A 17,234-nucleotide genomic window follows, 5' to 3' on the forward strand; every position below is an offset into this window, starting at 1 on the left:
TAAGACACTAAAACGAGAACCAAGTTTTTTAGAAACAGAAATGATATCCCTTTAAAAACGGTGAAAAATGGCTAAATCGTTGAAAAGGGTAAGAATATAACACAAAGGATTGCACACTTGGGACAAGTAAAATCTAGTTAAGCTGTACAAAGGCCCATAACTGACCTTGAAGCTCAGCTACTTCTAGCATTTGAGACTGCCACTATCCCAGAAGTGGAAGAGTCAACTACCATATGGAACACTGTATATGGATTGACTGGTTCTCCAATGGGCGAAGCTCCGAAGGAGTTCTCTCCTTAAATTGGAAGCATAATCTTCCCAAGCTTCTGCTACTGCAGCAAGCTTAGCCCACCCCAACCGGTGTTGCTTCTCCTTGACATCAGAACTAGCATACAAGAAGACTGACTCCGCCAGTGCATCGTCCTTTGAGAACTCGGATTTAAAGAAATCGACTCCCACATTTCTCTTTGGAGATAAACCTTCTGCATAGCTTGAATCTTCCTTGGAGTCAGTAGAATCCAATTCTTTGCCTTTCCAATATAGAAATTGCACTACCTGTTTAAGCAGGTGTAGGTAACTCGTTTTAGCAGACTTTTTCAATGAGGAAACTACATAAAACGAAGTGAATTAATTATAGTATTTGACGATTCTGAATATGACAACTTTTTTTTTCTCGTTACGTGAAAAACGACCAGATTCTGCTATATAATCACAAGGGGGAATAATGTTGAGGGTGATTTCGACGGAATACCTGAAGTGCATGCAAAATGCTATCAAACTTCTGAGAGAAGATCTTATTACCCCGTACTAATTGTACATCCTGTGAGAATAAATCTGGATACTCTGACAAACTATGGTCCTGAGGAAAATAAATGCCGTATCCTAGCGCATGCAGTCTTGCCCAACATATATCAAAACCGAACTTGAAATTTGGATCGTCTTTTGGTGAAAACCAATACATATTACAGGATGGAGGCTGAGGTAGGCATGAGTCAGGAAGACGATCGTGTAAATGGCTTTGTGAAAGAAGGGAAAGAAGTTTTGCATCTTCATCATGGGAACTATCACGGGTGAACCATAATGTCAGCGTAAGTCTTTCTCCACTGGTTACCTATCCAAGGAAACCACGTGGTAAGCAAGATGAAGTACAGCTGTCTACGAGAGGGCTACTAGCGACTCTCTTGAGGATTAATCAACATGCATGATCCCTCAATTACAGTAAAAGAAAAACAGCAAGAAAGAATTAATGTGCTCTCTCTCGGCTTCGATGACGAGGCTTTTTTGAATTACCCTTTGATCTTATTTTACTGGATTGAAGCCTTTTTTTATATAGTTTGACTTCCATTTGTCGGCTTTAATTTTATATTCCTTGTATTGTTTCATTTCCTCTCAATAAAAGTTAGATTATTCCTCAAAGAACCATGGGAGAGATTTGATGTTATTCATTTAAACAATGATTTCACATGCAGATTCAGAGGGACAGAGTGTTTGGACATACCTCATCAACAGAATGAACATTGAGGCTGTCAGCCGTGTACATCACACAATCCTGATAAAGCAAAACATGTATTAACTATACTTGATTGGTACATTGTTTCAAACTACTAGCAAATATAATCCACCACCTTCAATTATTCAGACAAATATGGCATTTCTTGTAAGAGGAAAAACAACTTTTCATTGATATAGATAAATGAACTAAAAACCTATCACCGAAATCCAACAATTCAGAGAAAATGCCCTTTTCTGCATGACTCATCTCCATTTACATCAAAGTCAAACGTTCTTATAGAATATCCCCACAATTAGAATTAATTATAATTTACAAAGAAGGCATAATTACTAAAATAATTAGAAAGGGAACTATAAGAACAGCAATGAAACATGGGCTATAATTCATACTGCCGAGGATTAAGCTCCACTTATTATTTCTATTGACCAAAAAATACTGAAGATTGCTTCGCTCAAAAGAGCACAAGCACATCCTTCAAAGAAGCATATGTACCATTTTCGAGTTCTACAATATGAGAGGATGAGATTTGAACCTCCACCTTTCAATTGAGGTTTTAATGTCTTAACCAATTGAACTACATTCATGTTGACAAACATAGAAATGTACAATTTTTTTTATTAGAAAAATTGCTGTATGTACCGAGTAAAATAAATGGAAGAGGTAAAAAGCTTTTATCAATCAACTTACTCCACAAAGAGGCGAGATAGTTTTTGGTTCCCCGTCCTGAAAGTGAAACAGCCCACCTTCGAAATCTACTCCATAACTATTCAAGTAACACACTGCCTTTTGCCAAATACACGAAGACAACCATCAGCTAGAGTACTGTAATGATGGAGAAGAAATACCAAATGAATTTCAGGGAGAAGGTACTATAGGAATTGAACCACCCTCCCCCTTGTCAGAAAGAAAAACAGAAAAGAAGTCCAAGAGAGAATAAAAAGGATATAAAACTACAATTGAAATGAAAGAATAGGTTGTCGAAGGGATAGCAAAAAATGACATCTGACTTTCCCAGGAAAGATTGGTCCACATACTGTAAATTCACGTTGTTTTAGATAGGGCCGGTTGTCGTCACTATGCCATCCAATCCTTGCTCCCCTGGTCCAGCTGAACTACGACAGAATGTTAGAAGAAAAATACAGATTCTACTACACTTTTTTTTGAAAATGAAAATTAAATCAAATGAAGTATTCTATATAGTTCACAAAAGAGAGCGAAAAAAAAGATATTTCATTGAAAAATATATAGACATTAATCACAAATGAGATTGCCAGAACAAGAAAGAAAAGAACACTCCCAAGTGAATAAAAAAAAACAAGATAGAATGAATCCCAAATTTCACAATGATTTTTGTATCAATCTTGAGAATTTCTTTTATTCCATTCTATCCAAATATTCAAAAGAAACGGTTGTAATGGCATTCAACCAACCCAGTATTATTGCAAGTATTTTTGAGGAAGAACCAATCACTGTTACAAACTATGAAGCAAGATTTTGAACTTTTTATGTATTCGGGTCTAGGTAAGTCGTTGAAATTCCAAGATTTAGTCCTTCCACGGGTCATACTAAACACACAGAAATTAAACCGTGGATCACAAGAACCAACCTGCGAAGGCCCATACCAGACTGGGCTGATTATAACGTACTCCTGTTACATGGCCGTCAGACTCCCTGAACTAAAGTTAACCATATAGACGATTTTCAATGACAAAGAAAGACTCAGCCTTCTAATTTATGGCCGTCTGACTCTCTATGTTCATTCTTCAAAATTTGGGGTTTACGCAAGAAGAGACTAACACCCATTTAAGCCTTTAACACATAAGGAGGAAAAAGAATAACCTTATCAAGCCAGTGAACTCGACGAAGAGCTCATATTCACAGCCAAAGAACTCCTCCGCTTTCTCCTTCAACCGCTCTGTCACAAATATTGAACTCTAATCAAAATTAGGCATAAACATTACCAAAAAGGAAAAAATGGAGAAAATGGAGGAATGGGTGGTCATACCTCTAATCGAAACAAAAGGCATGATCAATTGAGCAGAATTAGAGACAACAAGATGCAAAAGAGTGGTGGAGAAGACGTATGGTCTATAACCCACCGTACAGCAGCTCTTATGGATGAACTCCAGTTCCCTGCATTCTTCGAGGGTTAAGAAATTTTCCAGAATGAGACGCCACCGCTGATTGATCTCCGCTTCGTCTCCCATTTTCATCCAATTCTCCGTCTCTCGTTTCAATGGCATTAATCGGATGGAATGCCCTTGACCATAAAAATATACCTTCAACATATACAAAGATACAACGATTTGTGTGACATATATAAAACAATGTTCAACTGTGCTGTTTGAGAATGATTCTAAGGATTACTATAATATTAAGGAGAGTCAATTGGGGATTACAGGTTTTGGAGAGAGAATTACCGAAAGCGATATCCCAATTTGCAACAACAATGGAATGAAATCCTTAATGGCGAGGCGACTGCTTCTTCTCCATGCATCCCTCTCTCGTAAACACGCGCCATCGATGAGAAGCCGGTACAAAATTTAAATAGAGAACAAAATAGATATTAAACATGATATGTTTATATATTTAAAAAAAAACAGAAAAATTGAAAGAATTTGTAGGATAAAAGAATTAGCAGTCTATGGTTTAATTTTTGGTAAACTTAAGTATTAGTGTTAATCAAAATTAATAATCTTTTTAACACACGGATTTCAACAATAGGCAAGCTATATGCATAAAATTGAGCTAAATGCCTTTTCTTTTCTTTTCTTTATATATATATATATATATATATATATAAATAAATAAAAAGTGAATTAAATTTAAACATATTATTTTAATAATACAAAATAGAAAAATGCTTCAAAAAGGAATTTGGCAACCCTAGACCCTTTCCATCGTTCTCTCTCACGTGCTCCACCTTCTCCTCCTTCCTCTCGCCGGCTGCTCCTCCCTTTTAGTAGCTCTGTTCTGTCTTCCGACAGTGCCGCCGCCGCCTCCCTCCTAGCGGATTTTCTCTGATTTTCTACTCTCTTCTTGTTACTGCTATTCTCCCAGTCTTCATGTGCGTCTTTTTTCTCGATTGAACTATTCGGATTAAGACATATGTCTGCATTTTTATTTATGACGTATGTCTGTCAATTGGGCTTTCATCATCTGTGTATCTTTTGCTAATAATTAACTTATTCTTTGCTTGTGTTTCGGGAGCACAGAGTGAGATGGATAGACGGACGAAGAAGCGCGACAAAAGGCTTCGCGAGAGTAACACCGAACCTGCCGTTGCAAAGGGTTTGTTTTTTACTTGCTACCTTGTATACTATATGCTTACTTTCTCATCACTTCTTCAGTTATCTTCGAACGGACTAGAACAAGGGTTGAAGAATATCTGCTTCTGGACTCCATTAATATCTTGAACTCCTAATTGTGTCTTCCTTCCTTCGGCACAGCATGTTTTTGTTTATTGGTTTTTAGTGCTTACCCCTATGGGTGATGGGGTTACCTATTTAATCCTCATGCTCTGTTTTCATCCATGTCCACTTTCGTTCACTCCTTTATTTTCTAGAATCGAAGGGGTTTAATATTATTGGTCATCTCGTATCGTTACTGAATTTCATTTCTTTTGTTTTTTCAGGCAGTATCGCCACTGAAGTTGACGAAGAAAAGAAGCGGAAAAGGTCATCGAAGAGGAGACTTCAACAAACGTCTTCTGATGAGACCGATCAACTCAATGTTAAGGCAGTAAATGCTTTAGAAGCACGTAACGGTATGTCAACTTCCTATGTTCAGTACCGCAACCCTTTAGGTCCTTGTGAAAATAAATTGTTTTGTTATTAATTGGGACATTCTGTCTACGTCCTCTGATAGCATGAGTTAACTTTCTTTTTTATGGTTGCTATGAAGCTTTTGCTTTCTTTGGTCTCATCTTAAATAAGGGTGGTTTGAGGCTTGTTGATTTGGATATGCATGGGGTATTGCTAGTTGAGTTGGTTAAGCCATTGTTTTCTTGTTTAATATCTCGATAATTAGGCGAGTTTGGTGAGGGATTTCAATTTTCCTAGGGTTCTTGTGGTGAAAATGAGTGAGGGTGGCTTTTCCAGGTTTGTGAGGGAGTTTAATACGCTTATCAAGGAATTAGGATTTGAACTCTTGGACCTTCCTCTTGTTAATAGTAGATTTATGTGGCCCGACTTAATGACTTGGAGTTACTTTTCTTTTAATCATTGGCCTATCTTTTGGGGTATAGGTCATACGTTTATCAAGGAATTAGGATTTGAACTCTTGGACCTTCCTCTTGTTAATAGTAGATTTATGTGAACCGACTTAATGACTTGGAGTTACTTTTCTTTTGATCATTGGCCTATCTTTTGGGGTATAGGTCCTATTTCGTGTGGTCCTGCCCTTCTAGATTTGGAAATATATTGCTCTCTCATCCCTCTTTAACATGCTCATTCCTTTTCTAGTGGTGACTTTTAAGGAGTCATTGATTATTTGGGGCTATCAGTTTTCTTATTCTCTTTGGAGTCGTTGCCTTGTGCTTGGGGTGGTGTGGGTGCATAACAAGGATTGTCTAACCATGATTAAGGAGATCTTGATGGACTCACCCTTTTGTGAAAAGGGAAGAGTGTTGTGGCAATGTTCCTTCTCTATTTTATGGGAGGTGCGGCTTGAGAGGATTTACATTATGTTTAGAGGGGCTGAGAGATATTTGGAAGAGCTGTAGGAGGTGTTGAGGTTTAATAGCTCTTTATGGGCATCCATGAATTTTATTTTTTGTTGTAATTATCAGATAGGTTTTATTCTTTTGGATCAAAGTTCTTATAGATAGTCGAGGACTCCTTTTGTGGCTTTGTTTTGTATGTCTTTGTACATTGTTTACTTTTTTCAATAAAAGCTTGGTTTCATGTCAACAAAAAAATCTCTCCTTTCCTAGTGGGGGTGTGTCGAAGATGATGGTGGGAGGGTTTTCAATTATGTGAAAGTTGTTCTCGGTAAAGTTGGTTTTAAGAGTCTGGAACAGGAATAGTGATGTGTTTGAGGGTTGTAAGTTAAAAAAAAACAAGAGCTGTTAGTTAGTGGGAGTCAAGGTAAATCAATAGGTGTTTCACATAGAGTGGGGAATAAATCATTTAAGGGGGAAATATTGTCTTCTGTACTTTTCTTGTACACTATGCCCCTTTGTGGAAGACTGAAAGCCTTAAAATGGTGCCAATTTTAGATAAGGATAGGGGAAGTCTAGGGGCCCTTTTTCATACTGGAAGAGATTAGGAAGATGGTTGTGGTTCTGAGTGACTTGGTGAAGGTAGAGTTGGATGATGTGTTTCAGCGAGTTAGATGAGAGAGGTATCTTGTACTATAATAATCCGAGGTTTCATTGTGAAATATAATTTGTACAAGAGCATAAAAAACAAACAAACAGCATCTAACAAACTACAGAGAGCAATCCCAATCCAAAAGAATAACACCTAAATAATAGAATGCAAATAGGTTGATAAAGGACAGTATGACTAATATATTTGAAGTATTACAGCTCTACTAATATTAGCATAGTCTCAGGGATATTGTTAGATGTGATGTCTTTTTGTTGTGGGTGTTGGTTGCTCCATTTTTTTAAATTATTAGATAGCTCTTATTCTTTCAAACTGGAATCTGTTTCTTAGATAGTGTTTGGACTCCTGTTGTGGGGCTGTTTTTTTTTTAACCCCCTTGTATATTGGTCAATGAAAGTTTGATTTGTCATTAAAAAAAAAAAAAAAAGAAAAAAAACTGAGCCAGAAGTTGTCGTATTTGATCTTTGGGGTCTAGCGGTGTGTTTTGTGTACTAGTGCTTCTGAGGGTGCCCGAGACATTGTTGTGCCAAGGAACATTGCTTAGCACACCTTCAAGACTAGAGGATGCTTTGGTATGAGATGAATAATATAATCTTTTGAGTGATCAGCCTGGGTTAAATTCTATTTGTCTCTTTGGGTTTACGTGACCAAGGAGTTGTGTAATTATTATGTCTTCTTTTAGAATTCTACCAACGATCTTTTCATTATTTTCTTTCTGTACTTCTTTGTCACTGTCATGTAATTTATTAACTTGTTTATCTTCGTCCTGCAATTTAAGGCATAAGTGTAGTCAAGGAAGATTCGGATCAATTTGATGTGGAGGGAGAAGATGCTGAAAAGCCCAGGAAAACTGGTACTTAAACTGCCTCAACCTTTTTTGCAGCTGTCAGTCAATGTTACTGTTGCTGTGTGTGCTACCTTGGGAGTCTTTAGACATAACTGGTAGTTTTATTTGTAGATGAAGTAAAGAAAGAAAGGAAAAATAAAAAGAACCGCAAATCCTCAAACAATTGTGAAAACTCATTAGAAAATGGAAGAGCTACGCAGCCGGAAGCTTATCAGCCCCTGGAGGACAGTGGTGCATTCTTGAAAGGTATTAAAAATAGGGATGGAGTTTAAGTGATATATTTTACTACTAGAATATCTCTTCAACTGATGTACTAACATAAAAGTTTCTTGTAGCCAAAAAATCTTCCAAAAAGAAAAGAAATGATTCAAGTTCTCTGGATCCCAAGAAGTCGATAGAATCAAGTGATGATGTTAATGAAAATGATGTCTATCAAGTTTCTGTTGGAGATGAAGACACTTCAAAAGGGATGAAAAGTAAGAATTATGGGCATAATGTCATTTTATCTCAATGCTGCTCAATCTTCCCGCTTATTGTCAGAATTGTTTTTTATTATTAGTACCTCGGTTGTAATAACCTGCCCTTCCCTCTCCTGATGGCTGTGAAATAAACGTTCTCTTTGACTTTTTCTTAATCATTTGCTGAAGCATTGGCCTGCTTTGCGAGTTTAGAGGGAGATTACTGTATCATTCACATTTTAATAAAATATTCTGTTGGGTCTTTTAAATTTCACATTGAGAACATTTTGGTCTGCAGAATGGATCAAAGAATATTATGAAAGTAGACCGGGATTGAAGGTATTGCAACAACGTATAGATGATTATATAACTGCACATGAGGCACGCCTAGAACAGGTAATGAATGTTTCCTTGAGCAATGACTCAACCTAAACCGTACATCCTTATTTATCATGGCAAGTTCTACCTCTTAAACTGATTTCATGAATTTTGAGTGTGATTTGGAGCTATATATCCCTTTAGGATGAAGAACACCAAAATACTTTTAAGATGCTGAAGATACTTGAGCATTGATTATGTCATCTAATAACAGTCATGCATCAGATGTGCATATTTAGCCGTGTATTGAGCTGTTTCACTTTGTTGTCACACAGGAAAAGGAAGAAAGGGAGGCTCAAGCAGCTGAAGGGGGATGGACAGTTGTTGTACATCAGAAAGGGAGAAAAAAGACCACGGATGCTGAAAGTGGGGTTACTGTGGGTTCGGTAGCGCAAAATGCTGTAGAGGATAAAATTTCTAAAAAGAAGCGGAAAGAAGTTGGGCTGGATTTCTATCGGTTCCAAAGAAGAGAAGCACAGAGGAATGGTATGGACAGTTATACTCCTAAAATCATAATATATTTTATTCACACTTTCATATTTCAGCAGTCCTTGGGATTTTTTTATTTCGTGGTACTGGAGAAAGTAGTCCCAAGCGACTATTGGAATGGAGATTGTGTGTTTAGTGTCATTGCCTAATGTCTCATTCATTTTAACGTAATTTTTTTTTTATCCGTTGTGCTATGTGTTCGCCATTGTTTTCCTTGAGCTTTCTGTATTCAGTTGGGGCCATATCAATGGTTGGTCTGCATGCATGCAAATTTTATTGGTTCAAAATTAAATGTTTTCTTCTTGGATTTTGTTTTACTCAAACTCTAGTATTTTCCTTCTAGGAGGGTTATTTCTTTTGGGAATGTGCTAATACATAGCTGCTAACTTGGGGTGCGATAAACACCGGATATTCTATTCTAATTTCATTCGTCAATTTCTCATACAAGTGGATCGTTACAAGTGAAAGGAACAGAAGATTTTACTTCACTTAATATCTTATTTGTTGCAGAGATTCTGATGTTACAAAGTAAATTTGAGCAAGACAAGAAACGGATACAGCAATTGAGAGCTGCTAGAAAATTCCGCCCTTATTGAAGTTTTTGACCTACAACCACAAGGGCATGGCGGCTGGAGACTAGATTTTTTTCTTTTTTCCTTTTTCCTTTTTTCCTTTTTTCCTTTTTTCCCTTCTTACCTCATATTTGTCGATTCAATTATAAACCATGGCGAATGATTTCAGGTGGCTAGGGTGTGTGGTTGCACGACATGGTTAAAGTGTACGTCTGCCTCTGTTTTGACTTGCAATGTTTTTAACACTTGGCCTTTCTATTTTTTGAAATGTAACATTAGTCTTTGTGTTTCATATTTAATGGACATCTTCCCAAGCAATCTGCATTTAAATCAAGCCGAGTGTATGCAATCTCTTTAACTAAATGTGATTTGGTTGTCTACCTACCAATATAAATTGATTACAAATAGAATTTTAAAGTCGCATTATTGAAGGTTTTCTAATTAGATTCGATTAAAATTTTACAGGGTAGATCATAAACTAACGAAAGTGTGCTATAAGAAACATCGCCTAAAATCAATATATTCCCAAGCCAATTAAAAGTCGTGTTATATTTAGCTAGGATGAGCTGTGTGGGGAAGCACTAAAAATCAATATTTATTTAGGGTTTAGGATGTAGGGAGATGCAGTGTTAGCATCTTTTGAGCATATTAATCCAAGTATAATAATTGTAAGCAGATATAACCTAAGTTTAACCGTTCATGGTCACTGCTATCAGATATTGTACGCATTTGCTTGGGAGAGGTTTCTATTCTTGTAAACAATGTTTCGTTCTCCTCTCCACGGATGTGAGATCTTATAATTCATCCCCTTCAAGGCTAGTGTCCTTGTTGACACATCACCTTGTGTCCACCTCCTTCAGAGCTTAACCTCCTCGCTTGAATATCGCCTGGTGTCTGGTTTTGATACCATTTATAATAACTGAAGCCCACCGCTAACAAATACTGTGCTTTATCTAAGATTTTCACTCTTATAAACGTTCTTCTCTCCAAATGACGTGGGATCTTAAAGGATTTATGAAAATTAAACCCGTGCGGTTTGGAAAGCCTAAATTAGTTCTTTTTAACAAACAGGGACTGTGCTTAAGAACCTAAATGTGCTCCGTTGATTGAAAATTACTCACGGCAGGCTTCCAATAAAAAGCTTTAGTTAATAGGATGTGCCAAGTGTTCTCGGCCCACAATCCATGCCTCAAGTCTCAATTTGCATATAATTTGTCTCACTCATCTCAAGCCTAATGATACATCGAGAGGTCTTCTTGGGGCCTATAATTTAATGATACTTCACGTACTAAACAAAAATCTAAATACACTTCCCAGAATTTTTTTTAAGTATGTAACAGAAACCTAAAACCAACTAACAGCTGCTGTTCTGATGCTTGATGATAAATATATCACCGTCCAAACAAATTCACAATCTTCTGCTGACCAAACCGTGATTTGAATTCAACTTGTTGCTCCGGATTAATCATCAACATCCATAGAGTTTTATGAGCTGCTGTGCTGAAGGGGCTGTGAGGGACAGCTATCCTCGTTAGCTGGTGTCGTGTTCAGGATCTTCCTAAGAGACCGATATTGCAACCGAACATTTTCTCCAGTCCCAATGATTTTTAGTAAATACCTGAAGGTTAAGGAAGAAAATTATAACTACAATGTCTGATGAGACAACGAACTATGTAGTCCTATGGAAGAACATGAACCATCACTTTGTAGTATGCGTACTAACCAGCCATTCAGACACTGGGATGTGATGACCGCTTCTTTCCCAACAAATTTTTCTGGTGTTCTCCTATTTCCCTAAGATATACCAGAACGCTTCTCAAATTCTAAACTTCATCAGGTAGTTAAAAAGAAAAAAGTCAGAATATGATAGAAAATTGTTCACCTTTATTAGGACCTTTTCATTTACTGCAAAGGGGTACTGAACTCCTCGATGGATTCCATCATCGATGGCAATATCACCGTTTTCCTGAAGATGATTGTATTAGGTCTTTATAAACTAGAAAAATTACAACATTAGGCAATGTCTTGCATCTGAAATCTTGAACATAGCGCATAAAGATTATTTAGAATACCAAATAGCCAGGAGCTCAAGGAATTCTTTTCTTTTCAAGTTGTAACATACATAATTTAGGTTGCAATTGAGAACTCAAACAATTGATTTATGATACCTTGTCGTAGACTGAACCAATCGTTTCACTCAAGTTTTTCAGATGGTCAAAATGTTGACATCTTCGATCAAATTACACATCAGTAATCAAGTTCTTGCTAACTGTATGAGAGCCTACACTACTAAAAGGCATCTGCTACCAAGCTAAAATTCATATAATATCAGATCGATTATATCATAGTTTCCTTTTACAAATCATTAGATCAGTTTTAGGATAAAAATCAAACAGCCGTATAACATTTTTTCAAGCCATGTTATCTCAACTTACAGTTATATAAAATGACGTGCGTACTTTAAACCTACTCCTCAACAGGCATGATGAAACATGATTTCCAAAATGTATAAGCTGTTTACATATATACGATTAGACAGGCAAGATAGAAACATCGAGTCTTTTATGGCTTAGAAGTTTCCTCCCCCAATTTTTACATTTGTAACTATGTTTTTACGTCCAATTTCCCGGATGGCACTTCAGAATTAGATAAACATCTTGCATGGATGATTCTTTCGGTCAAAGCCAACTCTATTATTTGAGGTCACAATTTCCAATTTCCAACTTCCCACCAGTATTATTGATGTTTTTCACAAAAAAAGATAATAATAATAATAATAAATAAATAAATTACCCTGTTTAATCTTCTCATTGGATCCATCTGGTCGCCCATTTCCTTCCGACGCTTCCTCAATGCTGCATTGTGGAATAGCCTCCTGTCATCTTCTTGCTTCACAGCTGAAGCTGCGGCTCTAAGTGCTGCAGATGGAATTACACTTCTATAACATGAACTTTTTTAAAAAGGAAAACACTTCTCACAACTGTCATATCACAAAAAAAAAAAAAAAAAAAAAAAAAAAGAGAGAGAGAAGTTGAAGAAGAAAAAGAAGAAAGCGTAGTTGATGGATTAATTGATATTAAGGGAAACCACAAAAACAGAAAATAGTACTGAATTCTCATTTATGTTTTATAGTCCTTAACATACTTGATACTTTTATTCTTATAACCAGAACTCCCAAATCTCACTGTTCACCAACTTCGACACTTTGACTACTACATGACTCTTATACCTATTTATGACTTTTTAGATATGTGATTAAACATAATGTTTTACTCGGAAGAAGAGCAAAGACAAATGTTAAAGAGTTATTTGTATTTTCCATTCCCCCTTCTAAGTTTCTTATATTTTCAATTCTGTTACGAAGAAAATTTAATTATTTTGGTTAATAATTTGGTGAAATAAATAAGTAATTTATTATTCCAAGTGTCACCTTTTTCTTTTCTTTCATATGTTCCAATAGTTTATGAAACATTTTAAGTTTAACTAATATCTGACGTTTTTGAAAGAACCAATGCATTCTTGATACTGTTATAATTTTAAAATAAATTACTGATCAACAATTAAACGCCTTTTTTTTCTTTTTCCTTCCTCCACAAACATCATTCAATGAAGTTTTCAAACGCTCTGTTTTCTTCACTTTTATTGTTCTCAGCAACTCACTTTGAATCATTACCAAGACAGATATTCTTATGGGTTAAAATGATCTCAGAAAATTTCACACCGACCATCTGGTCAAATCCAAGTTTGAATCATTGGGGTCAAGAGAACTTCAAAAAAGTTGAAAAATAATACCTATGAAGCAGAAACATTGTGTTCTATTAGACGTGTCTCAAACACTGCCTTATACCTCTTAATTTGTTCAACACGAAGTTAGACAACATAACAAAACAATTACAGATATTTTTTAACACACAAATTTAATTATACATGCATTTTTATACGAACACTGAATTATTTATTTGATCTTTATTATTTGTTTGGTAGAGTTCTTTTAAGGGATTCCAAATCATGAAAAGTAAACGATTTCACCAATTTCACTCACATATATAAAGGAAGCTATGAAATATTACAAAAAGAGAAACACTATACAAGAAATCAAAGTTAAGAGAGAGAGAGAGAGAGAGAGAGAGAGGGGAGGGTTCATGACGCAAAGTTCACAAGTATGATGTTAACGAACCTATATTAGGAATCAAAGACCCAGCATCAATTTCTGAGTTGCATAATGTGCACCTTGACTGTCAAAGCAAACAAAAGTTCAAGTTACCATTTGTATTTGTTGGTACCTTGACATTAGAAATTCATAAAACGATATCAAATAAAAAATTCATAATCCCATCTGGATTTTTTTTAAAAAAATACAAGAGGACAAAACAATGAAAAACAACTAGCGAAACAAACAAAAATACAGCAAATAATCTGCAAGAAAGAGCTCCCACTCTGGCTAAAAATGCAGAAACTCTTATGGAGGAAAGTAAAACAAAGACACAAAGGCTTTAAATTCAGAAAAGCAGCTCAAGAAAATGAAGGCAAGAAATGATATTAGACTACTAGAACAGTAAATCTCGATAAGAGATGAAATTTCTTTAGTAACCAAGAGGGTGGGCTCCACTTGAAACCTTCTCTAACCTGGTCATCCACAAACTTTAGAGAAGGTACAACATCTTCTGAAAAAAGGAGTGCTAAGGATTGTTCAAGATTATCATTCTCACAATGAATTTCTTGATCAGTTTTTTTTTGTTCCTCAATGCTTACACTGATTAATGATTCAACACTAGAGTCAATAATAAATTGTGAAAAATAAGATGGAACATCTGAAAATTTGGAGGAAAGTCATGCACCTTTTTTCAGAATTAAGTCTGAACCTAGAATGGAGAATGACAAATGAACAAAATTATGAGAAGGCTTATGCAACGTTTGCTACAAAGACTCCTATTCCAAAGGGCAGCTGACTGAATCAGAGGAACCACAAGGTGTAGGCAAACATCTTCAACAAAATATAGGTTAGTCTTTAAAATTTCAAAACCTGTTTTTTCAAGACTTATCCTATCAGATCATAGAACATCTTGAGTTACCAAATGAAAATCAGTTGGTTGCAACTAATGATACAATAGGATCTGACTGCCAAGGCATCAAAAATTTAACTGCCTTAATAAAATTGAAAGAGTTTGGAACCATGAAAATTCAATTGTCAGATGATTTTTTCTTGTATAAAATTTCGAATAAGTAACAATAAAATGGTCTTTAATAACATTGATCGTTGGGTGTTCACTTCCATTATTTAAATCCAAATCACTTCCATCAAAAGTTGGTCCAATAAAATTAGGAGAAATAACACCTTATGAAAATGGCAATTTATTTTGTTTGTGCAAGAAACCGACATGTAATGTTTTGTATCTCACAAAATTATTGTTGCTCAGAAAACAAGATCATTCAAAATATCGATCTTATCATGCACTGAAGGGACTTTAAACTATGAACTCTTGTCATCAAATCATCTTTGTTTGAGAAAGTGAACCCTTCATCTTTCCATTACCTGATTAAATCTCCTTACATCCACCAAATTAAAAAATTCTTCAATAGATAAAACATCACGATTAAAGTTTCTCATGCTAGGACAGTCTGTTGCAACAATATCACCAAAACGGAGGGAAAATTTTCTAATATTACCATCCTTAACTTCAATTTCTGCTGGGATGAAGCCACAAATATTTTCCTCTACTTTTATTGGGGTGATTAGTTGCTTGGGAGGAAATGTTTACCAAATTACAAAAGTGTTGTCCTATTGCCTCAAAGAAAGAACATTTCCAATACGGAAAAGATAAAATCTTTAAGGAGATCCATCCTCCGTAGCTCTTTACAAACTCCAGGAGGGAGTGTTTCTTGTCGGACCAATGCTCAATTTTCAAATGAAGATTGCCCATAAGCCTCCACTTATCATTGAAACTTACTCTAAAAAAGAAGCCTTGTTAGACATGAATGGATTTAATAAAATTCTAGCGAGGAAATAATCTTCTAAGGTGATTTCCTCACCCAATAGGAATATCTTCTCTTTTTTTCCCAAAAAAGAAACAAACTCACGCATATGTATTTTCATGTAGGTTTTTCCCATTTGAGTGCCCAGCCAAATCGTTTTCCTTCCTGTTTACTTCACCTTGGAAATTTAAAATCTCTAAGAAAGTTCAATTTTTGTTTGGCTTATTGTTCACAGAGAGATTAACATGATTGACTTCATTCAATGGTGAATTCTATTATCTCAAAGCCTCTGTGGTGTGTTCAGGGTAATTTTGTTTGAGAATTTGTTTCATGTGCACAGTGAATTTGGCTTGTAATAGGGCTTATCAGTCGATGATGACAGTGGTGCTCCATCCCCCTTCCTGAGATAAAGTTTTTTTTCTTTTTCTTTTTTCCTTTTTGGATATTCCACGGAGCACTTAGCTTTAAAAAAAAAAAAGATAAATTTTAGGGGTTAGAAATTTGTGGGTGGAGGCGTGGGTCTTGGCTTACTTCGATGCCTCTCCTTGAATGCCTTACCACCGAGAAGTCTTTGTAATTATCCTTTGTTTCTAATTTTTCTGATTCAACAATAGTTCAAGGTGGAAATTCAACCATTTGACCTTTTGGTTGAAAATATATTACCTTAACCAGCTGAGCAATGCTCAAGTTTAACTCATTTGGTAACCTTCTACAGTGAGCATCATCAAAATCTCGCCCATACTTTCATCCCTTCATCTTAAACTGAAAATTTGGTTTATTTAAAAAAAATTATACACACACACACACACAACAAAATAGTGAGCAGCGAATAAAACTAAAAGCGAAGGGATACCAAATGGGCTCTCCTAAATTTTAGATATTCTTCATTTAACTCACGGTAGCAAAGGGAATAAATATTGATAAGGCATGCTTTTTAAATCTATGTGGAAAGTGAGAAAGATCAAACACATATCCCGTAGATATAAACAATAGCGGAAATACCATAAGAAAAGAGGATAAATTAGGAGAAGAATGCCCGTACCGTCTCAATGACCCTCCTCAGCATAAGACCACCAAATGAATGTCCACACGAAACAAACATTGCATCCTCAAGGAATGCACCACTGGGAGTAGAGAAAAAGAGAAAATGGAGAAACATCAAAACATGAAGTTCTCCCAACATTGGTCAATACGAAATTTTTATGAAACCATGCACAACTTCACGTAATTCTGAATTTGATTATATTTAAGTAGCCACAACGAGAAGTCCTAACTTCCACACAATTAGTTACAATATAAAAACAATAAATTAGAGACAAAGTGGATGCGAAAGTTAGATCTGATATTTTTTTCAAGTGGTATCACCATGTTTTTTTTTTTCTATGTGAGATCTCAACTTTCTTTTTCTCCTTAAATAAAAAACAATAAAATATATACAAACTATGTACCAAGATTCTACTCTCTCTCTCTCTCCCTTTTTGGGGGAAATCTACATTTGGTTGATTGGGAAGAATCCTCTATACTATACTTTATTGTGATCTTCAACCTTTAGAAAGAAAAAAAAAAGTCTAGTTTTCTAACCCCCCCCCCCCCCCCCCCCCCCCCCCCCCCCCCCCCCCCCCCCCCCCCCCCCCCCCCCCCCCCCCCCCCCCCCCCCCCCCCCCCCCCCCCCCC

At 36.0% G+C, this 17,234-nt stretch overlaps 3 protein-coding genes and 1 long non-coding RNA gene across 6 annotated transcripts in view; 2 read left to right on the forward strand and 2 right to left on the reverse strand.

The window, feature by feature from the left end:
* Nucleotides 1-4,106, reverse strand: LOC111487019 (prolyl 3-hydroxylase 1). Of its 2 annotated transcripts, XM_023134226.1 has the most exons (8): nt 3,934-4,095; nt 3,519-3,792; nt 3,353-3,428; nt 2,548-2,620; nt 2,201-2,296; nt 1,499-1,549; nt 752-1,111; nt 1-555 (listed from the first exon to the last, which is right to left on the reverse strand). In XM_023134226.1, the coding sequence occupies exons 2-8, from the start codon at nt 3,754-3,756 to the stop codon at nt 223-225; spliced, it is 1,227 nt and encodes a 408-aa protein (XP_022989994.1). In that variant the 5' UTR covers nt 3,757-3,792; nt 3,934-4,095; the 3' UTR covers nt 1-222. The 2 variants fall into 2 exon arrangements, with proteins under 2 accessions (XP_022989994.1, XP_022990002.1); XM_023134234.1 differs by lacking the exon at nt 752-1,111 and having other exon boundaries at nt 3,934-4,106.
* A 283-nt stretch (nt 4,107-4,389) lies between these two features.
* Nucleotides 4,390-9,905, forward strand: LOC111487444 (uncharacterized protein DDB_G0283697). Of its 2 annotated transcripts, none has more exons than XM_023134859.1 (9): nt 4,390-4,580; nt 4,729-4,804; nt 5,148-5,279; nt 7,622-7,696; nt 7,802-7,936; nt 8,026-8,166; nt 8,447-8,544; nt 8,802-9,012; nt 9,526-9,905. In XM_023134859.1, exons 2-9 carry the CDS (start codon nt 4,735-4,737, stop codon nt 9,609-9,611), a joined length of 948 nt encoding a protein of 315 aa, XP_022990627.1. In that variant the 5' UTR covers nt 4,390-4,580; nt 4,729-4,734; the 3' UTR covers nt 9,612-9,905. The 2 variants fall into 2 exon arrangements, with proteins under 2 accessions (XP_022990627.1, XP_022990619.1); XM_023134851.1 differs by having other exon boundaries at nt 4,391-4,619; nt 7,802-7,939; nt 8,023-8,166.
* Nucleotides 5,289-6,562, forward strand: LOC111487468. Its single transcript, XR_002719080.1, has 2 exons — nt 5,289-5,759; nt 5,892-6,562. It is a non-coding gene; the product is annotated as an uncharacterized LOC111487468 (long non-coding RNA).
* A 784-nt stretch (nt 9,906-10,689) lies between the features above and the next one.
* LOC111487410 overlaps nt 10,690-17,234 on the reverse strand; it is a 12,190-nt gene continuing 5,645 nt past the window's right edge. The window contains exons 7-12 of the mRNA XM_023134805.1: nt 16,603-16,684; nt 13,765-13,822; nt 12,381-12,505; nt 11,470-11,553; nt 11,311-11,381; nt 10,690-11,205 (exon numbers count right to left, since the gene is read on the reverse strand). Of these exons, the coding sequence (XP_022990573.1) occupies nt 11,073-11,205; nt 11,311-11,381; nt 11,470-11,553; nt 12,381-12,505; nt 13,765-13,822; nt 16,603-16,684 (553 nt within the window). The 3' untranslated portion in view covers nt 10,690-11,072. The remainder of the gene's footprint in view (nt 11,206-11,310; nt 11,382-11,469; nt 11,554-12,380; nt 12,506-13,764; nt 13,823-16,602; nt 16,685-17,234) is intronic.

The sequence above is a fragment of the Cucurbita maxima genome, unplaced genomic scaffold, assembly GCF_002738345.1.
Source record: "Cucurbita maxima cultivar Rimu unplaced genomic scaffold, Cmax_1.0 Cma_Scf00001, whole genome shotgun sequence".
NCBI classification, from domain to species: Eukaryota; Viridiplantae; Streptophyta; class Magnoliopsida; order Cucurbitales; family Cucurbitaceae; genus Cucurbita; species Cucurbita maxima.

Bases quoted from the DNA above. Each gene is read 5' to 3' on its own strand.
- LOC111487444 (XM_023134851.1), top strand. From the start codon at position 4,735: ATGGATAGACGGACGAAGAAGCGCGACAAAAGGCTTCGCGAGAGTAAC. The intron at 5,280-7,621 runs GTATGTCAACTT...CTGCAATTTAAG, and splicing joins TGCTTTAGAAGCACGTAACG to GCATAAGTGTAGTCAAGGAA. The intron at 8,167-8,446 runs GTAAGAATTATG...TTTGGTCTGCAG, and splicing joins CACTTCAAAAGGGATGAAAA to AATGGATCAAAGAATATTAT.
- LOC111487019 (XM_023134226.1), bottom strand. From the start codon at position 3,756: ATGCCATTGAAACGAGAGACGGAGAATTGGATGAAAATGGGAGACGAA. The intron at 1,550-2,200 runs GTAAGTTGATTG...TTGCTTTATCAG, and splicing joins CTATCTCGCCTCTTTGTGGA to GATTGTGTGATGTACACGGC. The intron at 556-751 runs GTATTCCGTCGA...CTGCTTAAACAG, and splicing joins GCATTTTGCATGCACTTCAG to GTAGTGCAATTTCTATATTG.